Source organism: Lolium rigidum, chromosome 2 (assembly GCF_022539505.1).
Source record: "Lolium rigidum isolate FL_2022 chromosome 2, APGP_CSIRO_Lrig_0.1, whole genome shotgun sequence".
In the NCBI taxonomy this organism is placed as follows: Eukaryota; Viridiplantae; Streptophyta; class Magnoliopsida; order Poales; family Poaceae; genus Lolium; species Lolium rigidum.
Window position 1 is genome coordinate 9,143,322 of NC_061509.1, and position 24,146 is coordinate 9,167,467.

Below are 24,146 nucleotides of genomic sequence, written 5' to 3' on the forward strand. Positions count from 1 at the left end.
ACGATGGAGGAGAGTGCGGCCAAATTGTTGGAAGCCCAGACCATGTTGGGCCGATCAGTGTCTCCGGGGCCCAATCAACGTGGTGAGGCTCAGATCAATCCTGGCAGTAGAAGCCCTACAATGAAGATCGGCCTTTACAGGACGTGAATTCGTTCGTCAGTATCGATTCGGTGAGGCAAATAGATGCAGACTACTGGATTGTTCAATCCAACGGCTGAGAACGTCCGAGCGTTGTGGTGAGCTCCTGGTGGTTCCATTATACTGTTAACTAATGAGAAATTACACCGTTGGTGTCCCAATGCCAGTTAAGAACAAACAAGAGAATTATTAAGACATAAAGACCAACCACCGGTGTAAGTTTAAAGGTCCCCATAGTTATACCCCCGTTGATTAACCATGAATTAATATAACATGAATCTAAGAATTGGGACATGATTCATGTTAAGCTCCAGCTGTTCCTCCTCCTACCATCATGCAATGGTGACAACCTCATGCATTTCCCAACATATGTGTACTAATGTATCAGTTCAAGAGATCATCATAGAAGATAACAAATACTTATATGCAAACATCAAAAAAATCTCACAATTGCCAAGAACAAGTCACTACTCGAACATTGACATAGAGCTACAATACATCATGGGAAAATGATAGATTTCCTCACACATTATGTTTGCCAATTTATTATAAGGGGTATATGAAGATGACGCAGAGGGTGATGATGAAGATGATGATGACCACGTCGGAGGGGTGTGGAGTCCACCAGAAGCGATTCCGGCAGCGTTTCCCCCCTCCGATCTTCACTGTCGGCGGCCTGCTAACTCTCTGTTTATGTGTTTTGAGCTCCGCCTCCGTAGCCTCGAGGAAACCCTAGGGTGTCATATATATATATTATTTTTTAGATCAAAGGAAGTCTGTGGACGAAATATTGAGGCGAATCAGACGATCGAGGGGGAAAAAACCCGAAGTGGTGAGCCCACAGGGGAAGGGAGCGCCACTGGGCCTCTTTCGCACCCCATTGATCTCCTAGTGTCCCACTTCAGCTCATTTTGTTTGTCTCTAAAATTTCGAAGCCTGCCCCCTGACCTTGCCCTTTTTCGAGTCATGTAGCTCCTGGAAAGTCAAAAATACTAACAGAAGGTGTTTTCTGCCGGACGGAGTTAAAAACTAGAGTAGAGTGGATTGTTTAGAAAATCTCCGAAAACAATATAAAACATATAAATAACATTATGTAAGATGCAAATATGTTGGAATATGTGTCAATAAACTACAAAGTTCATGTATACATTTTACATCCATCAGACGACAACCAACATCAGTTTAGACATAAGAAATTATCCGTGGGAAGAGTATCATGTTTCATCTTTATTGCATCATATACATTTTTGTTGGCGTGGTTTGTTACGTTAGAGAAAAATGGGCGGTAACTAGCGGAGTCAATGGCCCAAACGTGTGTTGCAACAATAAGACCAAACCAATCCGAAGAACAATGACTCACCCACCATCCTACAACCAGGTGAATCCTGTTATTCCCTTCTGCTTCAAGGGAAAAGGAGAAGGGTCGCGGGCATCAAGAAGGCTCACGAGAACGGGTGATAACCTTACTAACCACCTACTACCCAACTTTCCCTCTTTCCCATGTGTGCCCAAAGAGAGCGCCTCCCCATACACGCACAATACAAAACACCACCTCCATTTCTACTACTCCCAAAGCACATCAGCCTCCTTGGTTTCTCCGTCGCGCACCAGCTGAACTCCTCCCCTCCCCGACATCGATTCAGAGGTTGTTATGTGAAGGGCGCGATGACGAGGGCGGCGATGTGGTGGTGGGTATGGTAAGTGCGATTCTTTTAATCACGCGATCGAGGTTTGATCCCGTCTCTGCAGTACGGGGTGGACCTTCATGTTTATCTTGCCTCCACTACCTCTCGTTTGTTTTCGCAAATTAACTATTCTCTTTTGATCCGCCTCCGGTGATATACCAACGGCTCCGTGTCGAGATTCCTCATAAACGGAATTTGGTCGGACGGGGAACTCCATCGACCTGGACATAAGAAAATCTCAATCAACTTATGCTCCCTCCGTTCCCAAATATAAAACGGTATGGCCGTTTAATACAAAACATTTTACATTAAGGAAGTGAGATGGTATATTGTACTCCTATATATATTTTTTGGTTTCAAGAAGTAAAAAGAAAATCAGCATTGCGTAGCAATACTCATGATTGTTGCAACCGGAAATGTTTTGTTACAATACGTGGCGCGCGCCCTACCCGAGCCCTTCCCTGGGCTGTCTCCCACGGTGGAGAAAATGCAAGAATCAATGCCCCCGGTGAAGCTGGCCCGTCCCCCAACGGCGACATCGAACCAACCCACGGGCCACCGACGGGTAGGCTCCCCCACCTACGCCCCCACCGGCCAGCGAGCACCGGAGCCTCCGCCACCACGGGTAGGGGCACGGCCGCGGGCGGTAACCTCGCCTGCCACCTCCTCCGTCTCCTCTTTCCATTTGTGCCGGAAGCCCGGAACAGAGCAGTCCCCACACAGACACACCAAACGCCACCTCCACTACCGCTCCTCCCACAGCAAAAGCATCCTCCTCGGCCTCTCCGAGGCGCACTGAAGCCCAAAAACCCTCCCTCCCCGTCCCCTCTCTCCTCTCCTCCGGGGCTAGGGTTTTACGGCGGCCACGACGGCGGCGGCGCCGGCGCCGGCGAGTCTGGTAAGCGCGGCGGGGCGTGTTTCTGTTCTGGCGTCCAGGGCTTTGATCCCATCTCCGCGGCAATGTGGGGTGGATTCCGCCGTTCGGGGTGATCAGGGCACGGGGCGCCATGGGAAATGAGTTTTTTTTTTTGTTTATTCGGGGTTCATTTTCTGGTCTGTTTGTTCATGCGGGTCGCGTCTCTGCGTCCGTATGGAGTGTGATTTTCGCGGTGTTCATGCCAGTCTGAATGCCTTTTGGTAGGATTTGTATTTCTGTTCCGGTGAGTTTTGGATGGTTCTTGCGAGAGGAAAAAAATGTTTCTTTTTTCTTTTCTTTCTTTTAGCTGTCGGTGTTGGGCACCAGGAATTGCGAATCATCCCTGAAGGATCGATGAATCTGCCCTTTATTTGGGTGGGTTTGCTCTGATTTGTGCCGAATTTAATGCTGGATTGATCTGGTTGGATTTTTTTTTTGGGTGCTCTGGTATGGGTTCTTGGGGTTTTGGGGGCGGGTTTTGGGGAGCGTGTTTGTTGCGGTGTTTATGTGAGTTTTTATGATTATTTTGGTAGGGAAAAAAATGTTCTTTTTGCTGTCAATTTCGGGGCAATGTGGATTCACAATAATCTTGGGAGGATTTATCAAATGTTTCCTGGGGTGTGCTCTGGTTAGAGTTTTCGGCATTTATCAAATGATTTTTTGCTGTCAATTTCGGGGCAATGTGGATTCACAAGAATCCAAGAAAATGGGCAAAAGGAATTTTTTTTAGCTAAAGTAAAATTTGATTTTGAGTGGCATTTCAGAAGCGTGAACATTTGCAGCGGTTGTATCCAAAATTTGGGCTTCTATGCCTGCTGTTTTCTGAAACTTCTTAAGTCTTGCCTCTTGTTTGGTCCCTTTTTTTTGTTGCTCTGGGTTTGCCAATTAATGGCATACTATTTGATAGTGGTTGTTTCTAGGTTCTTGTTATTCGCTCATCTTTCTTATTTATTTATTCTTTTAACTGTATATGTGGTACTGCTTTCTCCTGCCTGTTGCAGAGCGATGGAGGAGGACCAATCTGCAGTACTGGTCGCTGAAGGTTCCATCAAGAGCATCAAACTTAGCCTATCCACCGAGGCTGAGATAGTATGTTCTCCTTTTTGATGGTTTTACTAGTGATTCTGGCATGCAGAGATGCATGCTGAACTAAAAACATATCAGTTTGATTCTTCTCACTGTATGCAACCTTTTATCTTCTGCAGTGTACTTACTCTATAAACGACTGTCCTGTTACTCATCCCAGTCAACTTGGGAATCCTTTCCTTGGCTTACCACTTGAGTCAGGGAAATGCGAGTCATGTGGTGCCTCTGAAAATGGCAAATGCGAAGGTTCGAAAACAACAACTTCTCATTAGTTTTTCTTCTTGCCGCAAATGTTGTCCTTTAGTGGCCAGTATCCCTGTTTCTCTTATTATACTGATAGAATTGATACAAACTTTTAGGGCATTTTGGGTACATTGAGCTGCCTGTGCCTATATATCATCCATGCCATGTCAGTGAACTTAGGCAATTACTGACCTTGGTATGTTTGAAGTGCCGTCGTATGAAGAAAGCAAAGGTTTGCTTATGCCAAAATAGCTTAGTCTTACTCTGTTATTTTTCTACACAGATTTCCCTGTTTTAATTTGAGTCAACATATTTCATGTCTCAGGGCAAACAGAGCAATGGAAAGGAAAATGTGTCAGTAACGGCATGCCACTACGCTGACTGTCGGGTACTTGTCAACCCTATTCCTCTTAAACCTTCTGAATTTCACCTTGCTCTCTATTTAGTCCAAGTAATACTAGCTTACTGGTACTTAACTTAACCAAAAGTACGGTTGAAGAGAGCATGTCCCACAATGCTTTTATAATAGCGTTGACTTGGTAATCTCAAGTATGATTGTAGGTTTGCCTTTTTTTTTATCAAATTGAAGTTATGAAATAAGGCACATAGTTGTTCATGATTGGGAAGTTTTTATCTATAGACGCTAGGGAAATGGAATGCCATAATAGTGTACTTGATTCATGTTGTCACCGAAACTTACACCACACATAATCCAGTAGTGCTATCTATTGAGATTATACTATTGAAACTTGGAAGTCTTCCAACAACCATGGCATCAGAGACCATCATCAGTAACATTTTTTTATGTTAATCAGTGGATGGCTTCCTACTTTACAGCCTTAGTTTGCTGCTATGACAGTATGGCACGTGTTATGGGATGAGTGTCAACTGATGTTTCTCAACTTTATTTAGGCTCTCCCGGCACTATCTGTGAAGGAAACCAAGACAACAGATGGTGTTCGTTTAGAGCTGAAAGCATCCCCGAAGAAACACATGACGGAACGTTCTTGGAACTTCCTTGACCAATATGGATTTCACTATGGTGGAGCCTCCCACAATAGGATACTGCTTCCAGAAGAGGTAATAATCTCATCTTGTTCTGTTTTCAAGATGTTATTGTAGTTTCTTGGACGCTGAAGATCCAGCTAAGCATGGGTTTACCTACGTACTTTAAGTTTGGGCAGATTTTTTTGCTGTTAGAAACGCACCAAAGAATCTCAAGAAAATTACGGTGCAGTACATCATGGTACAGTCACGCCCATGAGATTTCGGTACCAAAATCATGGTGTGTTCAAAAGTGACAAGTGGTACCGAATATATGTGAAGTATATATTTGCTGGCACCTTCCTTTTTCTGTTTCTCTGGAGCGGTACCCCATATCACTATGGGGGTATTTTGAGAGTATCTCCTAATCTTATCTCAAGAGATTAATTTGTGCTGCTTACTTTTGAAACACATAACATTGGTTTATCACGTATAGAACTTACACAGCATCCCTTGGCTGTAACTAGTTAATGTTAGTAAGGCCAAGTACCTTCATTTGATCATGTTAATTAATACTACTAGTTGATGAAAAAAAAAATGCATTTCTTTTATGGTAACTAAGAAGTTGTCATCTCTCAGAAGTGGCATATGTACAGTCACAAGGGTGGTATATCATGGAATGTTAGTCTCTTGAGTGGCATGTATTGGTTACCCCTGAAAACACGGTAATGTCTAAAGCAAGGATCACAGAACCCAAGGGGCCCTACAGTTATCCCTTGATTATTTCTTACGGAGTTACTTATTTTTCTTTTGTAATAGCAACCTGCTACCTCATTTTTGTATTATTTGCCAGGCTCTGAATATATTGAAGAAGATTCCAGATGAGACGAAAAAAAAGCTAGCTGCACGGGGATACATTGCTCAGTCTGGTTATGTGATGAAATATCTTCCAGTACCCCCTAACTGCCTCTATATTCCAGAATTCACAGACGGGCAGAGCATCATGTCCTATGTCAGTCTGGTTACTCAATCTTCGTGATTTTATTGACTGGTTACCTATGAATAATGTCCCATATTTTATTTGCTTCTTGTTTCAGGACATCTCTATATCTTTATTGAAGAAGGTACTTCAAAAGATAGAGCAGATAAAAAAATCAAGAGCTGGTCCCCCAAACTTCAAATCACATGATGTTGAATCAAGTGATTTACAACTTTCTATTGGCCAATACATACAGCTCAGGGGTACTACAAAGGTACGTGTCATGATTTTGAAGAAGTAACCTAATTATTCATGTGTACATGGTAAAAAAATGGTGCATGAATTAAGATAGCTGCAAAACAAGCTCTAGCTGAAATCCATATAAAAAGAAGAAGTTCTAGCTGAAATGAACCAAGTTCAAGTCAGTCCTTCCAAGCTTGTTTCACTATCACCTAGTTAAGAAGTAGGATTACAATTGGTTCCATTAAACGGCATGATGCTTGTTTACATGAACAAGTTAGGTATGTTGATGGTATGAATGTATGATTGTGTATATCCTCGTTTGAGCTTTAAAACTTTCAAACTTCTTCTAGACAATCATAAGGAAGAGTTTCCTGAGCACTCTTCAGTTTTTATGGTTGAAACTCTTTCAGTTTCTTGAACTTGCCCACGTATTTTGTTACCATCAGAATTAGAGAACTCCTGCACATTTACAGGTGTTCTCGGTGTGCTGATCAAAATCTCTGCTTACAATAATTTATCATCGCCACTTGCATTTATTTTCTGATCAGATCCATTGGTATCTAATTTAGTGTGGTAACTTGGACCTCTTTGTACTGAAGGGTCCTCAAGACGCAAAGAGATATGCAATTAGCACTGATTCATCGCATTTATCAACAAAACAATGGTTAGATAAGATGAGGACATTGTTCATCAGCAAAGGGTCAGGATTTTCATCACGTAGTGTACTTACTGGAGATCCTTACATTGGAGTAGATGTAGTTGGCCTGCCTTCTGAAGTGGCAAAAAGAATAACTTTTGAAGAACAGGTTACAGACATCAACATTAACAGATTGCAAGAGGTTGTTGACAAGGGAGACTGTTTGACCTACAGAGATGGTGAAACAACATATGCAATCACTGTAGGATCAAAAGGATATACAACACTTAAAGTGGGTCAAACGATCAGTAGAAGAATCGTTGATGGTGATGTTGTGTTCCTGAACAGGCCACCTAGTACTCACAAGCATTCTCTCCAGGCATTTAAAGTATACATCCACGATGATCATACAGTCAAAATCAATCCCCTTATATGCTCTCCTCTTGCAGCAGATTTTGACGGTGATTGTGTGCATATTTATTACCCTCAGTCACTTGCTGCAAAAGCTGAAGCCTTGGAGCTTTTCAGTGTGGAGAAGCAACTGACGAATTCACACAACGGAAAAATAAACCTACAGCTAGCTAATGACAGTTTGCTAGCTCTGAAACACATGTCTTCAAGAACCATGTTAAGCAAAGAATCAGCTAACCAGCTGGCCATGCTTCTGTCCCTTTCTCTTCCTGCCCCTGCTGTGGTCAAGTCAAAGCCATACTGGACAATCTCACAAATATTGCAAAGTGCGTTGCCAGCAGAATTGACTTGTGAAGGGGACAGATTCCTAGTCAAGGACAGCACCGTCGTAAAACTGGATCTTGCAAAAGAATCCGTCCAGGCCTCATTCTCGGATCTAGTGTCTTCCATTAATTGTGTAAAGGGTCCAGGAGATGCACTCAAATTCTTAAATGCGCTGCAGCCCTTGTTGATGGAATTTTTACTTCTGGATGGTTTTAGTGTAAGTCTGCAAGATTTTAGTGTGCCCAAGATTCTGTTGGAAGAAGCACAGGAAAGCATAAAAAAACAGTCTGCTGTACTGGAGCAGTCAAGGTCCTCGAAAGGCCAGTATGTGGAAATGCGGGTTGACAACAATCTAAAGGACGTCAAACAACAAATTTCAGATTTTGTCGTGAAGTCCTCTCATCTTGGTCTTTTGATTGACCCAAAGAGTGACCCATCAGTGTCAAAAGTAGTTCAACAGCTTGGTTTTGTTGGTCTGCAACTCTACCGCGAGGGGAAGTTCTACTCGAGCCGTCTCGTGGAGGACTGTTTCTCAAATTTTGTGAATAGGCACCCACCTGTTGGAAATGAAGTCCAGCATCCTCCAGAAGCTTATGGTCTTGTGCAAAGTTCATATTTCCATGGTCTCAATCCTTATGAGGAGCTGGTACATGCTATATCCACGAGAGAAACTATCGTCCGCTCCTCAAGAGGGTTGACAGAACCAGGAACTCTGTTCAAGAGTCTAATGGCCATCCTGCGAGATGTAGTTGTATGCTATGATGGAACTGTGAGAAACATCTGCAGCAATTCAATCATGCAACTTAAGTACAGAGAAGAAGACGCCACCGATTTTCCAAGTGATATAACTCCTGGAGAACCGGTGGGTGTCTTAGCTGCCACTGCTATCTCCAACCCTGCTTACAAGGCTGTCTTGGATGCTTCTCAAAGTAATAATACTTCATGGGAGTTGATGAAGGTAATAGCATTGTAAAGTATTGTAGAGTCAAATATTATATGCATTGGCAACTCAAGTTATGTACTAACTGCTGTTTAACGTGTTCTTAACCTAACAGGAAATACTTCAGACGAAAGTTAACTATAAAAATGATACAAAAGATCGAAAAGTTATCCTGTTTCTTAATGACTGCTCTTGTCCCAAGAAGTTCTGCAAAGAAAAGGCTGCTATTGCAGTACAGGGCTGTCTAAAGAAAGTCACTCTAGAGGACTGTGCCACTGATATCTGCATTGAGTATGTATACCTGTGCAGTCAATGTTAGAATTACTTCCATTTTAGTATTTGTTGTCATACTCAATTTTAGACCAACAATTAGTATTTGTTGTCATTTGCGCTGACTGACATAAATATGGCATTTTCATTTTCAGGTATCAGAAACAAACAAGTTTAGATGGAATTTCAGAAGCTACCCCAGCATTTGTTGGTCATATTCACCTTCAAAAGGTATTGTGGCGTTTTCTACTCCCTCCGATCCATAATAAGTGTCACATGGGAAGTATGTTTCTTTAAATGTAAATGATATATATCAACATATGCCTTTATGTATTTCTTGCAGGCGCATTTAGAAACGATAAACATTAGCACCGAGGATATTCTTCATAAATGCCAAGAAGTTTCTGTGAAACATGGGATGAAGAAAGGACATCTTGCGCACCTGTTTAAAAAGATTACTTTCTCTACTTGGTAAACTATTTATTCTCTACTCTGCATTGATTTTTTTGTTACATCTTAGATGGCATAGTTATTGGTCTGGAACGAGGTAGGCCTAGCTTGTGGTGGTTGCTGGTTGTTGGTGGCGTAATAATGTTCCTTCAGGGTATTTTATACTTGGTGTTCTTGATCAGGATGGTAATATTTCTTTCAACATGGGAGCTGAATATTTAATTTAGTTCGTAACTATTTCCTTTCATGTTTAATACATAGATTCTTTAACATGCTTCTTAACATGCATGCATGTTGTGTTGCAAACATAAACTGAGACCAGGATGACAAGAATACCCTAGATGTTAGCAAGTAAAATATTTAGGGAGAAGGGCGTTCCTGTGTATGAGAGGAGGGAAATCCTACTGCTAACCTTTCCTTGGTGGTTACTGTATTGTGTAAAACAAAAATCAACCCACCGACATGCATCCCCGGATTAAAATGCCAGCGGTGGCCGGTGGGTGAGTTGCTGCCTGCTGTGATTGATCTATATGATTTATAACCAACTCAAAATAACCGAGACAGCAAGTGAGAAGAAGATTGTTAACCTCAATAGTAGCAATGTCTTTGCCACCCAAATATTTTTTTCTCCATTAAAGTAGTATGGTCATAACAGAAAGAAAGGGTAGGTGATACTGTAATGATGAAAATGTTTTTCAACTGGTTGATGGTACTTAATACCCCCTCCAACAGTCCAACTGCAAATAGTAGAAATCCTTTTAGCTTTTTGTACAAGAACTAGGTTACACATGAAATGAATTTAGTGCCCTTGAATAATCTCACATAGACTACCCCTTTCTCTTACACAATCAATTTTCTCTTGTTGTTTGAATATTTATTGCAACCCTTAAACGTGACACCAACGGTGTATTTGGAAGTAATAAACTGTGCCAGTTACTGAATGACTTATACATGGAGTAGTCACCAGTTATATAGAATGTCTACATTGGTTTGTTTGCAATCAGAGGGAGAACATTGTTTTCTGCCTGTTCTTGGCTTAGCATGTGGTTATCTGTTCTGTAGTAATGACACTAGAACATGGTTGAGTTATGGCACTATGTTCTCAGCTGCAGTATATCCAATCTCTATCTGCATCCCAAATCAGTTTGGAGATATACATTTCAATGATTTGCTACCTTGCACCCCTGGGGCTGGGACATGGTTGCCTGGACACAAGTAGTATCAATATATTATCGTTTTGCGAATCATCACTCTTTTTTGACTGAAATCATCACTCTTTGTTATTAGCATACTGTTCAGTGTTGCCATTTTTATATGATTTACTGTTGTCTGTTTCATGTGACATAATCTCTGATTACTGTTACATATTAGAGTTAATCTAATGTGTAAATTTTCCTCCTTGATCCTGGCAGTGATTGTTCCTTCACACAAAAGCCGATTGATGGGAAGGTTCCATGTTTGCAGTTTTCTTTTTCTGAGGACATTCCTATGTTATCTGAATCCGTTGAGAAAGCTGTGAATGTGCTAGCCGATTCTATATGTGGTGTGCTTCTGGATACTATTATAAAAGGTACTTTAAGCTGCACAAACTAGTCTTCCTCCATGGAAATTTCGTTCACTGGATATTTCAAATTACAATCATTCTCTTGTTAAAATATAATTTCGTTCTCCTATCTTATTGGAAAAAAGATCTTATGTAATGCACCTTTTAATTTTTTCAACAAGGCTCGCATATAAATTACTACGTCCGATCCAAAGCTTAAGGCTTTTATTTTTTTGTAAAGTCAAACCAAGTAAAGTTTGACCAAACTTTTAGAAAAATCTATTAACAAATATGATATTCTGTAGATACCATATAAAAATATATTTCATTATCTACCTAATGATATTGATTTTGTATTTTACATGTTAAAGATTTTTGGCAAAAATTTGGTCAAACTTGACATAGTTTGACTTTCTAAAAATAATATAAGCCTTAAGCTTTGGAATGGAGGTAGTAGAGAATTTCATCAGTATAGTCAACTATAACTGTTTTCCTGGATGAGCCTATTGTTCTCAGTGGACTGGTAGTTCTGTATGCCTGTTCTTATGGTACCAGTGTAAGGACTGGCCGTTGGCTTTGTATCCAGAGTTCCTGTTCGTTAAGATCATTAGGGAGTACTGAACTCTGAACCCACCGAAGAACCAAAACAGTAAATTTTCACGCTTGTGTCTTCTAATGCCTATTCCTTTTGGGTGGTCCTTCTATGTACTATGTATACCGGCACGTTTTAGTGATGAATATGTATCTTTTTGTGTAATAGATGGCCACTTAACTGAGATTTTGGTACAGCATTTTACATATATAGTGATTAAAACAGATGATTCATATCTGGGCCTACAAAGTAACAGCATGTATACCGGTCACGCATGTGGCGGAAGATGGTCCTTGGCTCTTCCGAAACAACATGTTGAAACAACATGTTTTTATGAGAGTTTCTCACTCTCTTTTTTGGTAATTATGGATGTTTTTATATTAAATTAATAAAAATTGCAGGGGGCTTTTGCCCACTGTTTTACTTCAAAAAAAAAAACCATATGACGGATTCACGAAGTCGGAACATTTTAATGATGAATACGTATCTTTTTATTTAATAGATGGACTTAACTGAGATATGGTACAGCATTTACATATAGTGATTAAAACGGATGATTCGAATATGGGCCTACAAAGCAACAACATGTTTCTCTTGGAATTTTGTTTTGGTTATCATTTGCAGTGCTATAGCTGTGATTTAGACATATCCTTTTTCATTTTTTGGATACCGCTAATTTTTGTGCAAGTTTATGCGCAAGAAATTGATATATGTACTCTTTTCGGCCCATTAATTCTTCTCAATTAACAATTTAGGTAGTGTTTAACAGATATGTGTGTGAAGGACTTTCAGCTCAACTATTTTTTTCATTTGCTCTCCTCTGCAGGTGATCCTCGAATTCAAGAGGCCAAAATTACGTGGGTTGGGTCTGATGCAACGTCTTGGGTAAAACACACAAAGAAGGCATCAAAGGGTGAGCCAGCAGTAGAAATTGTTGTTGAGAAAGGTGAAGCTTTGCAAAACGGTGACGCATGGGGAATAGCGATGGATGCATGCATCCCAGTAATGAACCTCATCGACACACGAAGGTCCATACCTTATGGTATTCAGCAAGTGCGGAAACTTCTTGGCATAGCATGCTCCTTTGATCAAGTTGTCCAGGTTCGCCTTCTTGCATCTGGAGAATATTCTTTTGGCACTTTTTTTTGTAAAGCTGAAAAGGTGTTTTATTTAAGATCCGCCCTTTGGTGGCAAAGGTTTCAAATCACAGGTAGGGCTCCCTTTTTATGTAAATTAGAATGGTCTTCTAAAAATAGTCCCAAGATTCCCCAGAGAAACCAGCAAGCAGATGCAGTTCACTCTCCTTTCTCTCGTAGTAATTTTTGACTTGGTCCATTTTTAGTAAGTAGCTAAATACCCCTGCTTAGCTACGGATCAACAATTTTGACCGTCTCAGCATGTCAAACAATTGTTGCTATTGCTCCACTGCGCTGGGCATTATCCCATTTCTTGTCCAATCCCTTGTCTAGGGGTTTGCCTGTGGGATCACTAACATTTGTATTTTTAGATTTGGAGTTGGTGGACGGGAATTAAGGATGCAAATGTCTTTCTTGTGACAAACTGTAAATTATCTCAAATAGTTTTCCTCAGTTAGACAAATCATTGCTACAACAGGTTTTCTTCGGGCCGCTAAGACAATTGCTTTCCTTAGCACCATTCTTGGGCTCCATTGGGAAAATTTCTTTTTTGGTAATTCTTAGGGATGCTAAGACAATTGCTTTCATTAGCACCATTCTTGGGCTCCATTGGGAAAATTTATGTTTTGGTAATGTTTTGGTCCATGCTTCCTATATTTTTGTTCCCCGTGTTCCATAGTTTTGTTCTGTGTCCAAATTGAATTCATTCTGTCGTGCTAGCCTCGTTCCATTTGGAGTCATGTTTTGTTCAACGGTTCATATATTTTGTTTTCCACATTTTGTAATTTTTTCGCGTTTAGATTTGATTTGTTTCTTTGGGCTAGCCTTGTTCCTTTTATAATCATATTTTTGTTCCCCATGTTCCATAGTTTTGTCCCGCGTTATGATTTTGTTCCTTCGTACTAAGCCTTGTTCAATTTACGGTCATCTTTTGTTTCCCACAACATATGAGATTGTTCCTTGCATGCCTCCAAGGTGTTCCTCGTAAAAAGTGGATTTTGTTCTCCTCAACCGATGGAGAAAATGACAAAAACTGCCACAATTGAGGCAGTCGTGTCACATAACTACCAAACGTGTTAAACTGTATTCTGACTATTCGGGCCTATCTGTAAGGACTACGTGGCACGTGAAAACCTAACTGTAGTTTCATTTTGCAAAATAACCTCAGAATATATTTTTATGTCACAGACAGATCCCATTCCCCACATAAAAAAACAAAAAAATAGATAAATGAAGAAGAAGTACTCATTTATGCTTATGCGATGCACCGATGAGCTGCCCCGCAAAAGCAGAGGACGGGGGCGGAGGAGCACCCACCGCACCGATGAGCTTGAGCCTGACAGGGGACGGGGCGGAGCCACGGATGAGCTCGTGGTCGCTACCGGCGACGAGCTTTAAGGGGCTGGTGGGGGAGGCTCTCATGGTTTTCTCCATGGGGATGGGGCGCGATCGGTAGCGGCCAGAGGGAGATCGGGGCCTCCGTCGATGGGTGAGATGCCGGTAGGGGAGAAGCAGGTCCGGCGCCCCTCCGCCGCTTGGTCTCCTGCCGCGTATGACGTGTTGTAGGCTGCAGGGGTGGGATTTTGGGCGGCGACAGAAGGGGGGGGGGGGGGTGGAGAGCGTGGTGCTGGACAGACGGGATCTTGATGAAAAGGCTCGACGGCAGCGAGCCGTGGAGGTGGTTGTTTGACACGACTCGACGCCGGTGGGATCTCGCCGCCAGAGGGAGCCACCGTGAGCCGGGGAGAAGGGGCAAGGGCTGCTCCGGCGAGCTCTCTTGGGTCAACATAGAGGGGGACGAGGAAGATGTCGAATGGGACTTGATTGCTTTTTGGGAGAAGGAGATAGGGGGTCTTTTTTAAAATTAGCAGAAGCATGTCATTTGTTTTTGCCATGTAGGACCTGACAGTGTGGGTTCCAGCTGCCAGAAACTGGATTAAAGCGCGCAAATTGGAAAATTAGTGCTCTTCGTCACGAACGGACCCCAATAGTGGTACTTATGTGACAAAACGAACACGTTGGGTAGTTATGTGACACAATTGCCTCAATTGTGGTAGTTTTTTGTCATTTTCTCCAACCGATGGGATAGTTTCTTATGTGCCTTAAGTTTTTCTCGTTATACATGAGCTTGTCCCCCTCAACCTATAGTGTTGTTCCTCATATTACTCCAAGTTGTTCCTCGTTATAAATGATTTTGTTTCCTCAACCTATGGGGTAGTTCACTATATGCCTCTTGTTCCTCACTATAATGGGCTTGTTCCCATCAACTTATAGTGTTGTTCCTCATTATAAATGGTTTTGTTCCGCAACACTAAAACTTTGTTACCCTTAGTCGTGATTTGTTCCATAGATGCTGAATTTTTGTTCTCTTGATAGTCGTGGTCTGTTATGCCGATGCTAGCCTTGTTTCTTTTTGCGCTCATGTTTTGTTCTACGGTCTCTATATTTTATTTTCCCCATATTTTATATGTGTTGGAATCAATTTTGTACTTCAAAGGAGACAACACATCTGTCCCATATGTGTACAGGTCTTGCACTTCACATGTAGTAACAGAATAATAAGACAAAATCATGAGTCCTATTCATGTGCCAAAAAAAAAACTAGGACAGCTGTCTCTGTACGTACATGTACCAGAAAAAGAAGAAGCTAGGAGCAACCAAGGTAGCTGTACATCTATCGATCATGTACCTACAAAAAGCTAGCTAGCTAGTACTACATACGGCCATACAGTATTTATGTAGGAGAATATGGTACTCCAACTTTCTTTAAAGTAACTGTGCTCCAACTTGGTCACCAAGCAGTGCCATAATGCTCCGTTAATACTGTACTACTACTTTTTTTTTGTCTGGTTCAGTTCCTTGCTTATGTTAACAGCAGCGCACCAACACTGCCGTACGGTGAAGTCATGTCAAATACCGTTCAAAGTTTCGCTGGCAAGGTTCAATATTTTTTGAGCAAGAAATCCACTGTTTGCAAGTGTGCATGCATGACTGGCGGAGACAGACAACTGACTGTTGGGTGAGTGAATTGAATGGCGACCCGGATGGATAGCAGAAGCACAGCCGGCTGTGTCGGGTGCGTGAGCCGGCTGCCTGTCGCATGCGAGAGAGTGTGACTGCCCTATTGAATACCGAATTTTCCCACATCGAAAGATTAGACAAATGATGAGTTGTTTAAATACCGAGCCGTTTCTTACAGACGTACGAGCCATCTGAACGATTCCGGTACAGCTGAGACAGATAGCACGCGGAACTGGGCCAACGGAGTTAAAGCCCATCTGCTGATTCTTCAGCGAAACGAGAGGGACCCCCTACCAGGGAGAGAGAGGGGGGGGGGGGTCCTATTGAGATAGTAGTTGCTACTTTTTTCCCTGATGTATTCCAACGGTTTTAATGCTGATAGAGAATGTTGAATGCTAGACCATTCATTTAGGAACGACAAGTTTGGTCAATCTCTATTAAATTGGTACTAGATTTTGCGAATCCTTGGCTGTGTGTACATGGACTAATACCGCGAAGAAGAGTAGTGTTATATATGCTGCGATCATCTATTCGTATATTTCTTTTGTCAGTCCAAGTTGGCCAGATTTACTTGACTGTACCTATACCACAGGACTAGCTAATTTTATTAGGGGTGAGTATTCAATTATTTTAGTTTGTAAAATATGGTTTTCCAGCAGATATGTATAGGTGTGACTAGCTAATTTATCATTCAAATTTGTAGGCATTAGTAGATAGTACCATCTTTAAGATCAGTCTCTAGTTAGTCGCAGCAGGCTAGTTCCGAGATGTATAACTACTTAGCAATTTACCTTTCATCCTGTTTAACTCAAGTGTAACGCAATGCTTATGACGTCAAACAATTTTCTGCAACAGTTTTTTGGTTGTGGATTTGGGCAGCGCCTTTTTGCAACTTTATCACCCTATCTTAATAGGTATTATTTTTCTTGATGATTTTTGCAGCGCCTTTCGACAACTATGAAAACGGTTGCTAAAGGAATTCTTAAGGACCATCTGGTACTTGTGGCAAACAGCATGACATGCACCGGTAACTTGAATGGGTTCAACAATGCTGGTTATAAGGCAACCTTCCGTTCATTAAAAGTTCAAGTACCTTTTACAGAGTCCACCTTATTCGTAAGTTTATTTCTAAGATCTTTTGATTTGTTTTTTTATCACAACATGCACTATGCTGATGTCCTGGTCTTCTTTTGTAGACCCCTATGAAATGCTTTGAGAAGGCTGCCGAGAAATGCCATTCGGATTCATTGGGTTGTGTGGTCTCATCATGTTCGTGGGGCAAGCATGCAGCACTTGGCACTGGGTCATCTTTTGAGATTCTTTGGAACGAAAATCAGGTAAGCTGGTCTTTCAATCCACTTGAGCTTATTGTTCATATAATTGATGGAGCTTAAGCCTAATATTTATGTAGTCAAATTTATTGCTGTTTTACTACAACACTTAGCCTAAGTTAGATACTGCTATAAAGATCTGCTACTACATGATGTGGTCTAACAATGCTAAATTACACCTTTGTGCTTTAATTTGACTATTGCAGCTAAAAAGCAACAAGGAGTATGGTGATGGCCTGTATGATTTCCTGGCCTTGGTGAGGACTGACCAAGAAAAGGCTAGATACACATTCTTGGACGATGTGGACTACCTTATTGAAGACAACGCGTTATCACCAGAATTGGATGGTATGCCTACTTTTGACGATTGTCTTGAAGAACAGCCAACAGATCAAGGCAATTCGTCTTGGAATGTCCCCGCGACAGTGGAGAATGAATCCGCTGATTGGGGAGGCTGGGGCGCTGAAAAGGCGAAGGATAAGAAGACTATGCCAGAAGAACCAGCTGGACTCAATACTTGGGCTGATCAGAGTGCTAAGAAGGATACAGATGGAGGCGGTCGTAACTGGGGAAGCAACCAGCAGATCAAGATTCATCTTGGAATGTGCCTGCGGCAGTGGAGAATGAATCAGCTGATTGGGGGGGCGCTGAAAAGGCGAAGGATAAGAGGACTATGCCAGAAGAACCAGCTGGACTCAATACTTGGGCTGATCAGAGTGCTAAGAAGGATACAGATGGAGGTGGTCGTAACTGGGGGAAGCAACCAGCAGATCAAGATTCATCTTGGAATGTGCCTGCGGCAGTGGAGAATGAATCAGCTGATTGGGGGGGCTGGGGCAGTGAAAAGGGAATGGATAAGAAGAGTGTTCCAGAAGAACCAGCTGAAATCAACACTAGGGCTGATCAGAGTTCTAAAAAGGATTCAGATGGAGGTGGTGGTAACTGGGGTAAGCAGCCGAACATGCCAGCATCACCATCAGTCAGTGCATGGGGCAAAAGAATTCTGATGGAGGTGATGGTACCTGGGAAAAGCAAGCCAGCTCTTGCAAGAAAAATGTTGACCAGGCCTCTTGGGGAAACGAGCCAGTGCCACCGTCAAGAAATACATGGGACGACAAGGCGTCTAAGCCGCATACTGATGCACATAATGATTCCTGGGGAAGTGTGGCAGCTAATACTCGGACTTGTACTGCAAAAGATGTTCCTTGGGGAAGTACTCAAACTTCTTCTGCTGAGCATATGGATGCACAGAATGATTCCTGGGAGAATGTGGCTGCAAAGGCTGCTTCACTGTCAGATAATGCATGGAATGCTGCTCCAGTTTCCCAGGGAAATGAGAATTCAGAAGCAAAGGAGCCAGATGCTTGGGATGGCTGGGGTTTTGCTCAAGCCAAGGACTCCAGTACTGATGATTTGAACAAGAGCGATGCTTCTAACAATAGCAAAGGCTGGAAATCAGATGGATGGGCTGCCAAAGAAAGTCGGAGAGACCAAAGAGACAATCTGGGTAGGCCCCCAATGAGACCTGTGGAGAGGCCACCAAGACCACGGTTCGAACTACCAGCTGATGCAAAAACGATTTTACACGAAATTGAACCTATTGTATTATCGGTCAGAAAGATCTTCCGTGAATCATGGTAAATCATCTCACAATTTCTTGCGCTTTGTGTTTTTCATAGTATTTCTATCAAGTTTTTAAAAGGTCCTAACAGATCAAAAATATGCGACATGCAAAACAGTTATTTTGTTTACACTGTCTTAAATATTTACTTTTATCTTTATCTTAAATGTCGCAGTGATGGTGTAAATCTTTCCCTGGAGGATGAGAAGTTTATCAAGGAGAAGATTCTGGAGCACCATCCTGAAAAGGATAAGAAGCTGTCCTCTGAAACTGATCATATAGTGGTATGGGTTCTTGTGCATTCTATGTCTACCATGATACTCTATAATAGAGTATGAAATACAGCAATTTGGTTCATGGGTGTGTTATGGCTCACTTTATTTGTTGCAGGTTAACAAGCACCACACGTTCCAGGAGAGTCGCTGCTTTTACGTGGTGTCATCAGATGGAACACAGACAGACTTCTCCTACATCAAGTGCCTGGACAATTACGTGAGGAAGAGCTATGCAGAAGAGCCCGCCGAACTGGTCTCCCAGATGTACTTCCAGAGGCGCAACCGTGATCGAGCACCAGCTGAGGCTTCTCAACCAACTCTAGCAGAGACCTCACAAGCCACTCCACAGGAGGCTCAGCTAGAGACTCCAGCCCCACTTGCAGAAACAGCTTCACAAGAGGCTCTGGCTTCTCCGTCAGCGACCCAGCAAGAGACCCCAGCGGCGACTCCTCAGGAGACTCCGGCAGCGACAGAGACCGCCCCAGCGGCGACTCCACAAGAGACTCTGGCAGCGACAGTCAACAAGTGGGCTGAAAAGCCAGATTCTGATTCAGCGTGGGGCGCAGGAGCCTCCGATGATAAGTGGGCCTGATGATGTCTTAGGCGTGGTGTAGAAGCAACTGAACCAATGTACATGCAAGCCTAGCTCTCATGTTAGCATGGCATATGCTAAAACCTTTCTGCTTCGCCCTGACTTACGTGTAGAGGGTTGACAGTACCAGTCTTTCAGAATGGGCTGTGTTTCCTGTGTCCCTTCCAGACAAGCTCTACATTCCGGGAGATGGAATCGTGTGCTGCCATCTGTAGTAATCGAGACTAGTTTCGACCTGTCTTTGATCTCCTTGGTTGCTGGATATCATAGTTTGAATGATCTGATGCTAGTCGTATCTTGTGGTTGCTGTTTGTAAGGCTTCGTACCATCACTTTATCTGGTGCTGAAACTTACAGAGCTTCGGAGTTTGACTTGGTGCTACCATGTGACTGATAAAGGGCAGTTCCTTATTATGAACTTGTAGGTGGCCCTAGGCATTTTTTTGAAGGGAAGTCAGCTTTAGGCATAGAACTTGTATTAGGCTAACATGTTTGTTTTTGCTTACAGTCAAAGCATCACAGTCAGGTGGTGCGCTCGTGCTGATGCGTTTGCTGTTGACGATCCCATCCTGGTTCTCGTTGTGGATCTATTCAGTCCATAGAATTCCGTTTTCCAACGATTCATGGTTTCAGTTGGACCACTCTCTGCAGTCGATGGCAGCAGAATCTATTCTTGCCAACACTGAACCTTGTTGGAAAATGCCATCACCCACATGGTAAGAAATTTACTTACTCCGGCTGCAACAGCCATTCTAGCTGAGTAGACAGGCTCGAAGTGAATGCATTCATCATTCTTGTGGCAAGATCACTATGGCTAGAGGGTAACAACAGAGTATTATGAGAGATGTGCCTCGATGCTTATGGAGTCCACAGGAAGATAAACACGAGAGATGGAGCCATGGAGGCTTACCAAGATTTATCTAAACTCGGATATATCTATACGCTAAAGAGTATCTCGAGATACATCTAAATTTTAATTTAGATAAACTTGCAACAACTTTTTATAGATGGAACTAGTACTTTTTTTTTCTTTCCGTGGAATGCATTTAGGTTCATGTAACAGAAACGTGCTTCTTGTAACCAAACATTCTATCTATCTTAATGCAGAAGACACAAAAAGACTTACCTGTTCTTGAAAAAAAGTACTTCCGATTACAGAACTTCCAACACATAGAGCACTCAAAAAATGGGAAAAATAAGGTTATAAGGCCATCTTCAAGGAGGGTGATAGACCTTCCCTGCCTCACCCCCTCCCACTACCACCATTGGCTCGATGAGGGCCTATACAAATAGATGTGCTACAACGGGCCTCCCCATCGATCTAAAAGTGGTCCCTTTTTTTATATGGAGATCCAGGCGTGCCCCCACGGTTATCTATTGCGCCCCGGCCCAACAAGACATTTTTCTGCTTCTTTTTTTAATCTTTTTCAAAAAGAAATGAACATTTTTAAAATGTGAATATTTTGTAAATTTTATTTTTTAAAAACGTGAACATTTTAAAAGTTCAACATTTAACCTGATTTTTTTTTAGATTTGTATTTTTTTGAATTTTAATATTTTTTAAGATTGAATATTTTTATAAATCCAAACATTTTTAAAATATGATTTTTTTTCGAATATGAACATTTTTAAATCTAAACTTTTTTAAATCTTAATATTTTCCAAATCTGAAAAAGATAAAAAAGAGACAAAAATGAAAAAAAGAAATAGAAAGGAGAAGGAAAAGGAATGAAAAAAATGAAAAAATAGAAATAGAAAACAAAAAACAAGAAAAAAAAGGCCAACTGGGTTGACTAGGTTGGCCCATACTACATGTTCAAGCTAGGAATGTGGCACTCACTCTGTCACCGCATGTCTTTGTGCTTCCACTAGGTGACCCTTCGCCACTCTAGTCGATGTTTTTGATGCATTTTGGCTGCGGGCAACCTTGGGCACAGACGGATTCAGCCGTTGTTGCCGCTGCCAAGGGAGGCCAAGAGAGCATGTCTAAGTTGGAGCGGTCTCCGTCCCTCACTCAGCCGTCTCAGCAGCTGCCAGTCGTCCTTACTGGTCAGCCTCATGTCGTCAGCGGCGCCAACCTCCACCTCAGCATCGTCCGCACACAAGGTGTTCAACCATTTGACCAATAAGGTTTTAGGCAATTTTTCTTGCAAAGTTTCTTCGATGAAATTTCATGATTTTTTGTTTGCATTGTTTGATGCGTTGACTATGGATATCGATGATGAGTACTGCTACTAGCCTACTATGAATATGTGGACACATCATCCGATGATGAATCCCGTGATGAAGTTGGCATATTCATCACCGTGATCCTTTTCTATGTTTCGAGGAGCAACCAAATGCATCGGTCTGCCACCAACGTTCAAAATCGGGGCACATTACATCATGAAAGGGTAGTCGGCAGTATTCTCCTCTACAAACACTATTTAAGATCCAATGAAAATCTTTATGCAGAAAGTTGACACTTCTTGATGCACAAAGAGGTGTGTATGTATTGTGTGTGGGTGTGGGGTGGGGTGGGGGTGAGATAGTATGATGGATAAGTCAAAGTAAAGAGAGATTGCACCGGCCTAGTTGGGATCTCTTCTATTTAGAAGTACGTTGCTGCTATCGGTTATTTGCGTATGGAGTTGCTTATGATCAGGCAGATGAGTACCTTTGCATGAGAATCGCAGAGGCCACACGCCTTGATCATGAAATGTACATGTTTTTTACAAGAATGATTGATAATGAATACTTAAGAGAACCAAATGCTATAGACATAACTCGGTTCTTGGAAATTAATATTGCTAGAGGATTTTTTGGGATACTTAGATGCATCAATTGCATGCATTGAAAATGGAAGAACTGCCCATTTTGGTTGGTAAATATAAAGACCATGTCAGAGCGTTCATTGTCATATTTGAAGTTGTGGTAAATTATGTCATATGGATTTGACACCTCTTCATTTGGCATGGAAGGATCTCACAATGACATCAACGTGCCACAATTGTCTCTTGTGTTTGTAAGACTTGTTAAGGCAACACCCCGAAGTGCAACGATGAGATAAATAGCCACTGATACAACAAGTAATACCACCAAGCTGATGGCATATGTCCTTGATGTGAAACATTTGTGAAGAAAATCATCAATAACAAGGTGACGAACGATCTCTCTTTGCACAACGACAACAAGAGAGTTGCATTGTGCAGCGGGCGTTCGATGTGCTCCAAGCTCGTTGGATTATTATTCTTCACCCTGCTAGAACATGATCAGTAGATCAAATATGGGAGGTCATGACTACTTGAGGTTGGGAAAGGCGCTAGGCTTAGGCAAAATGGTTGGCATTTTCCTAATGCATAAACGAAGCTTAAGCGCCCTAGGCACCGCATATATTTTTTACCATCAAATATGTATATGGGTTATTATATGTGAATACACATTAATTTAGATCATTTAAATGATTAAATTACTAACAAATACCATTAGAATATGCCCCATCTCGATCGTAAGTGAAATATGCCATGATTTCTTATTGGGGAAATAATTTCTTGGTTACCCTACTTAGACTTTCGTTTATACCCCAGGCGAGCCGTATGTCCTGCACCTAGTGCCTAAGCGTGCTAAAGCGTTGAATAGGCCTTGCTTTCTCCAATAGTGTCATCATGCACAACATAGCTTTTGGTAATGAATGTGATGATCTCCGAGTGCACGATCCAGAGTGGGACTTCAGGGGCCTCTTGTCGATCCAAATCATGCATCAGCCGAGCTTGCATACTTCCTCCAGAGGCATCCGCAAATTCGTGATGAATGTGTTCATCGTAAGCTCAAAGATGCACTTGTTGAGCACATGGGGATTGCCAAAGGAAACCTATAGTTTGCATGTTCATGTCTCGTAGTGGACATTTCCTATCAAACTTTCAAAAAGTTTCTAAAATTTAGCTTTCATTTGAATTCGTATGAACTTCAATGTTTGAATTGTTGTTTAATTAGTTTGGGTGTTAAAATTTATCTTGCACTTGATTTGTTTCATAAATTTTATAAATGTAAAGAAGAACATGAAAATTGTCAATATGGACGAGGGCCGGTCCCTTTGGGGGGTTTCCCTTGGGCACACCCACCCCTATGTATAATATGAGTCCATACAGAAAAATTAGAGAAAAAAATGCCCATTTTATAATGGTGAAAGAAAATAAATATGTATGTGTAAGCGCAACTTTAATTATCGTCTCTTGTCTTTCTTTTACAACACATCATATGCTACATTCTTAAATATATCGTGGTAAGTGTACAATATCTACTTTTTTTTATTAAACTTTGTGATACATTTTCTCAGCATGAGGTGTGCTATGCACAACTCTTCATGAATACTTACTAGTGGGAAGATGATTCCTCCTCCTCCATAGTACAAATATCACTTTCATTATTCTCTTTATTTGTCACTCCCAATAATTTCCAACAACATATTCATTCTTAGGAACATTCCCGTGTACATTGCTGAAAGAATGACTTACTTTTCTGCTGCACGCCATACAAGATCCCGCTTGGAAGGTTCTGAAGTTAATAGCAAGATGACAATGACCCTTGGTTAGCTACTAGCCTGCCGCCTCCATGAACAAGAAGATGGATAGCACAAAACAATATTGAAGATAAAAAGGAGAAAATGTAAAGGCATATATGCAACATTGCGGGCATGATAGGCGCGGGAAGTTGAAAGAAGTTACTTTGGCTGGGCCCAGAGTTTGGTCAAG

General features: G+C 41.8%; 1 protein-coding gene across 1 annotated transcript in view; it reads left to right on the forward strand.

Annotated features, from left to right (window-relative positions):
• Positions 1-19,809, forward strand: part of LOC124689192 (DNA-directed RNA polymerase V subunit 1-like) — a 32,957-nt gene extending 13,148 nt beyond the window's left edge. Inside the window, exons 3-21 of the mRNA XM_047222756.1 lie at positions 3,741-3,828; positions 3,945-4,071; positions 4,185-4,300; positions 4,394-4,456; positions 4,981-5,148; positions 5,906-6,064; positions 6,150-6,305; positions 6,874-8,604; positions 8,702-8,877; positions 9,012-9,087; positions 9,200-9,327; positions 10,719-10,876; positions 12,268-12,542; positions 16,541-16,714; positions 16,795-16,935; positions 17,136-17,876; positions 17,929-18,566; positions 18,726-18,834; positions 18,941-19,809. Coding sequence (XP_047078712.1) covers positions 3,741-3,828; positions 3,945-4,071; positions 4,185-4,300; positions 4,394-4,456; positions 4,981-5,148; positions 5,906-6,064; positions 6,150-6,305; positions 6,874-8,604; positions 8,702-8,877; positions 9,012-9,087; positions 9,200-9,327; positions 10,719-10,876; positions 12,268-12,542; positions 16,541-16,714; positions 16,795-16,935; positions 17,136-17,876; positions 17,929-18,566; positions 18,726-18,834; positions 18,941-19,417 — 5,701 coding nt within the window. The 3' untranslated portion in view covers positions 19,418-19,809. The remainder of the gene's footprint in view (positions 1-3,740; positions 3,829-3,944; positions 4,072-4,184; positions 4,301-4,393; positions 4,457-4,980; positions 5,149-5,905; positions 6,065-6,149; positions 6,306-6,873; positions 8,605-8,701; positions 8,878-9,011; positions 9,088-9,199; positions 9,328-10,718; positions 10,877-12,267; positions 12,543-16,540; positions 16,715-16,794; positions 16,936-17,135; positions 17,877-17,928; positions 18,567-18,725; positions 18,835-18,940) is intronic.
• The last annotated feature ends 4,337 nt before the right edge of the window (positions 19,810-24,146 follow it).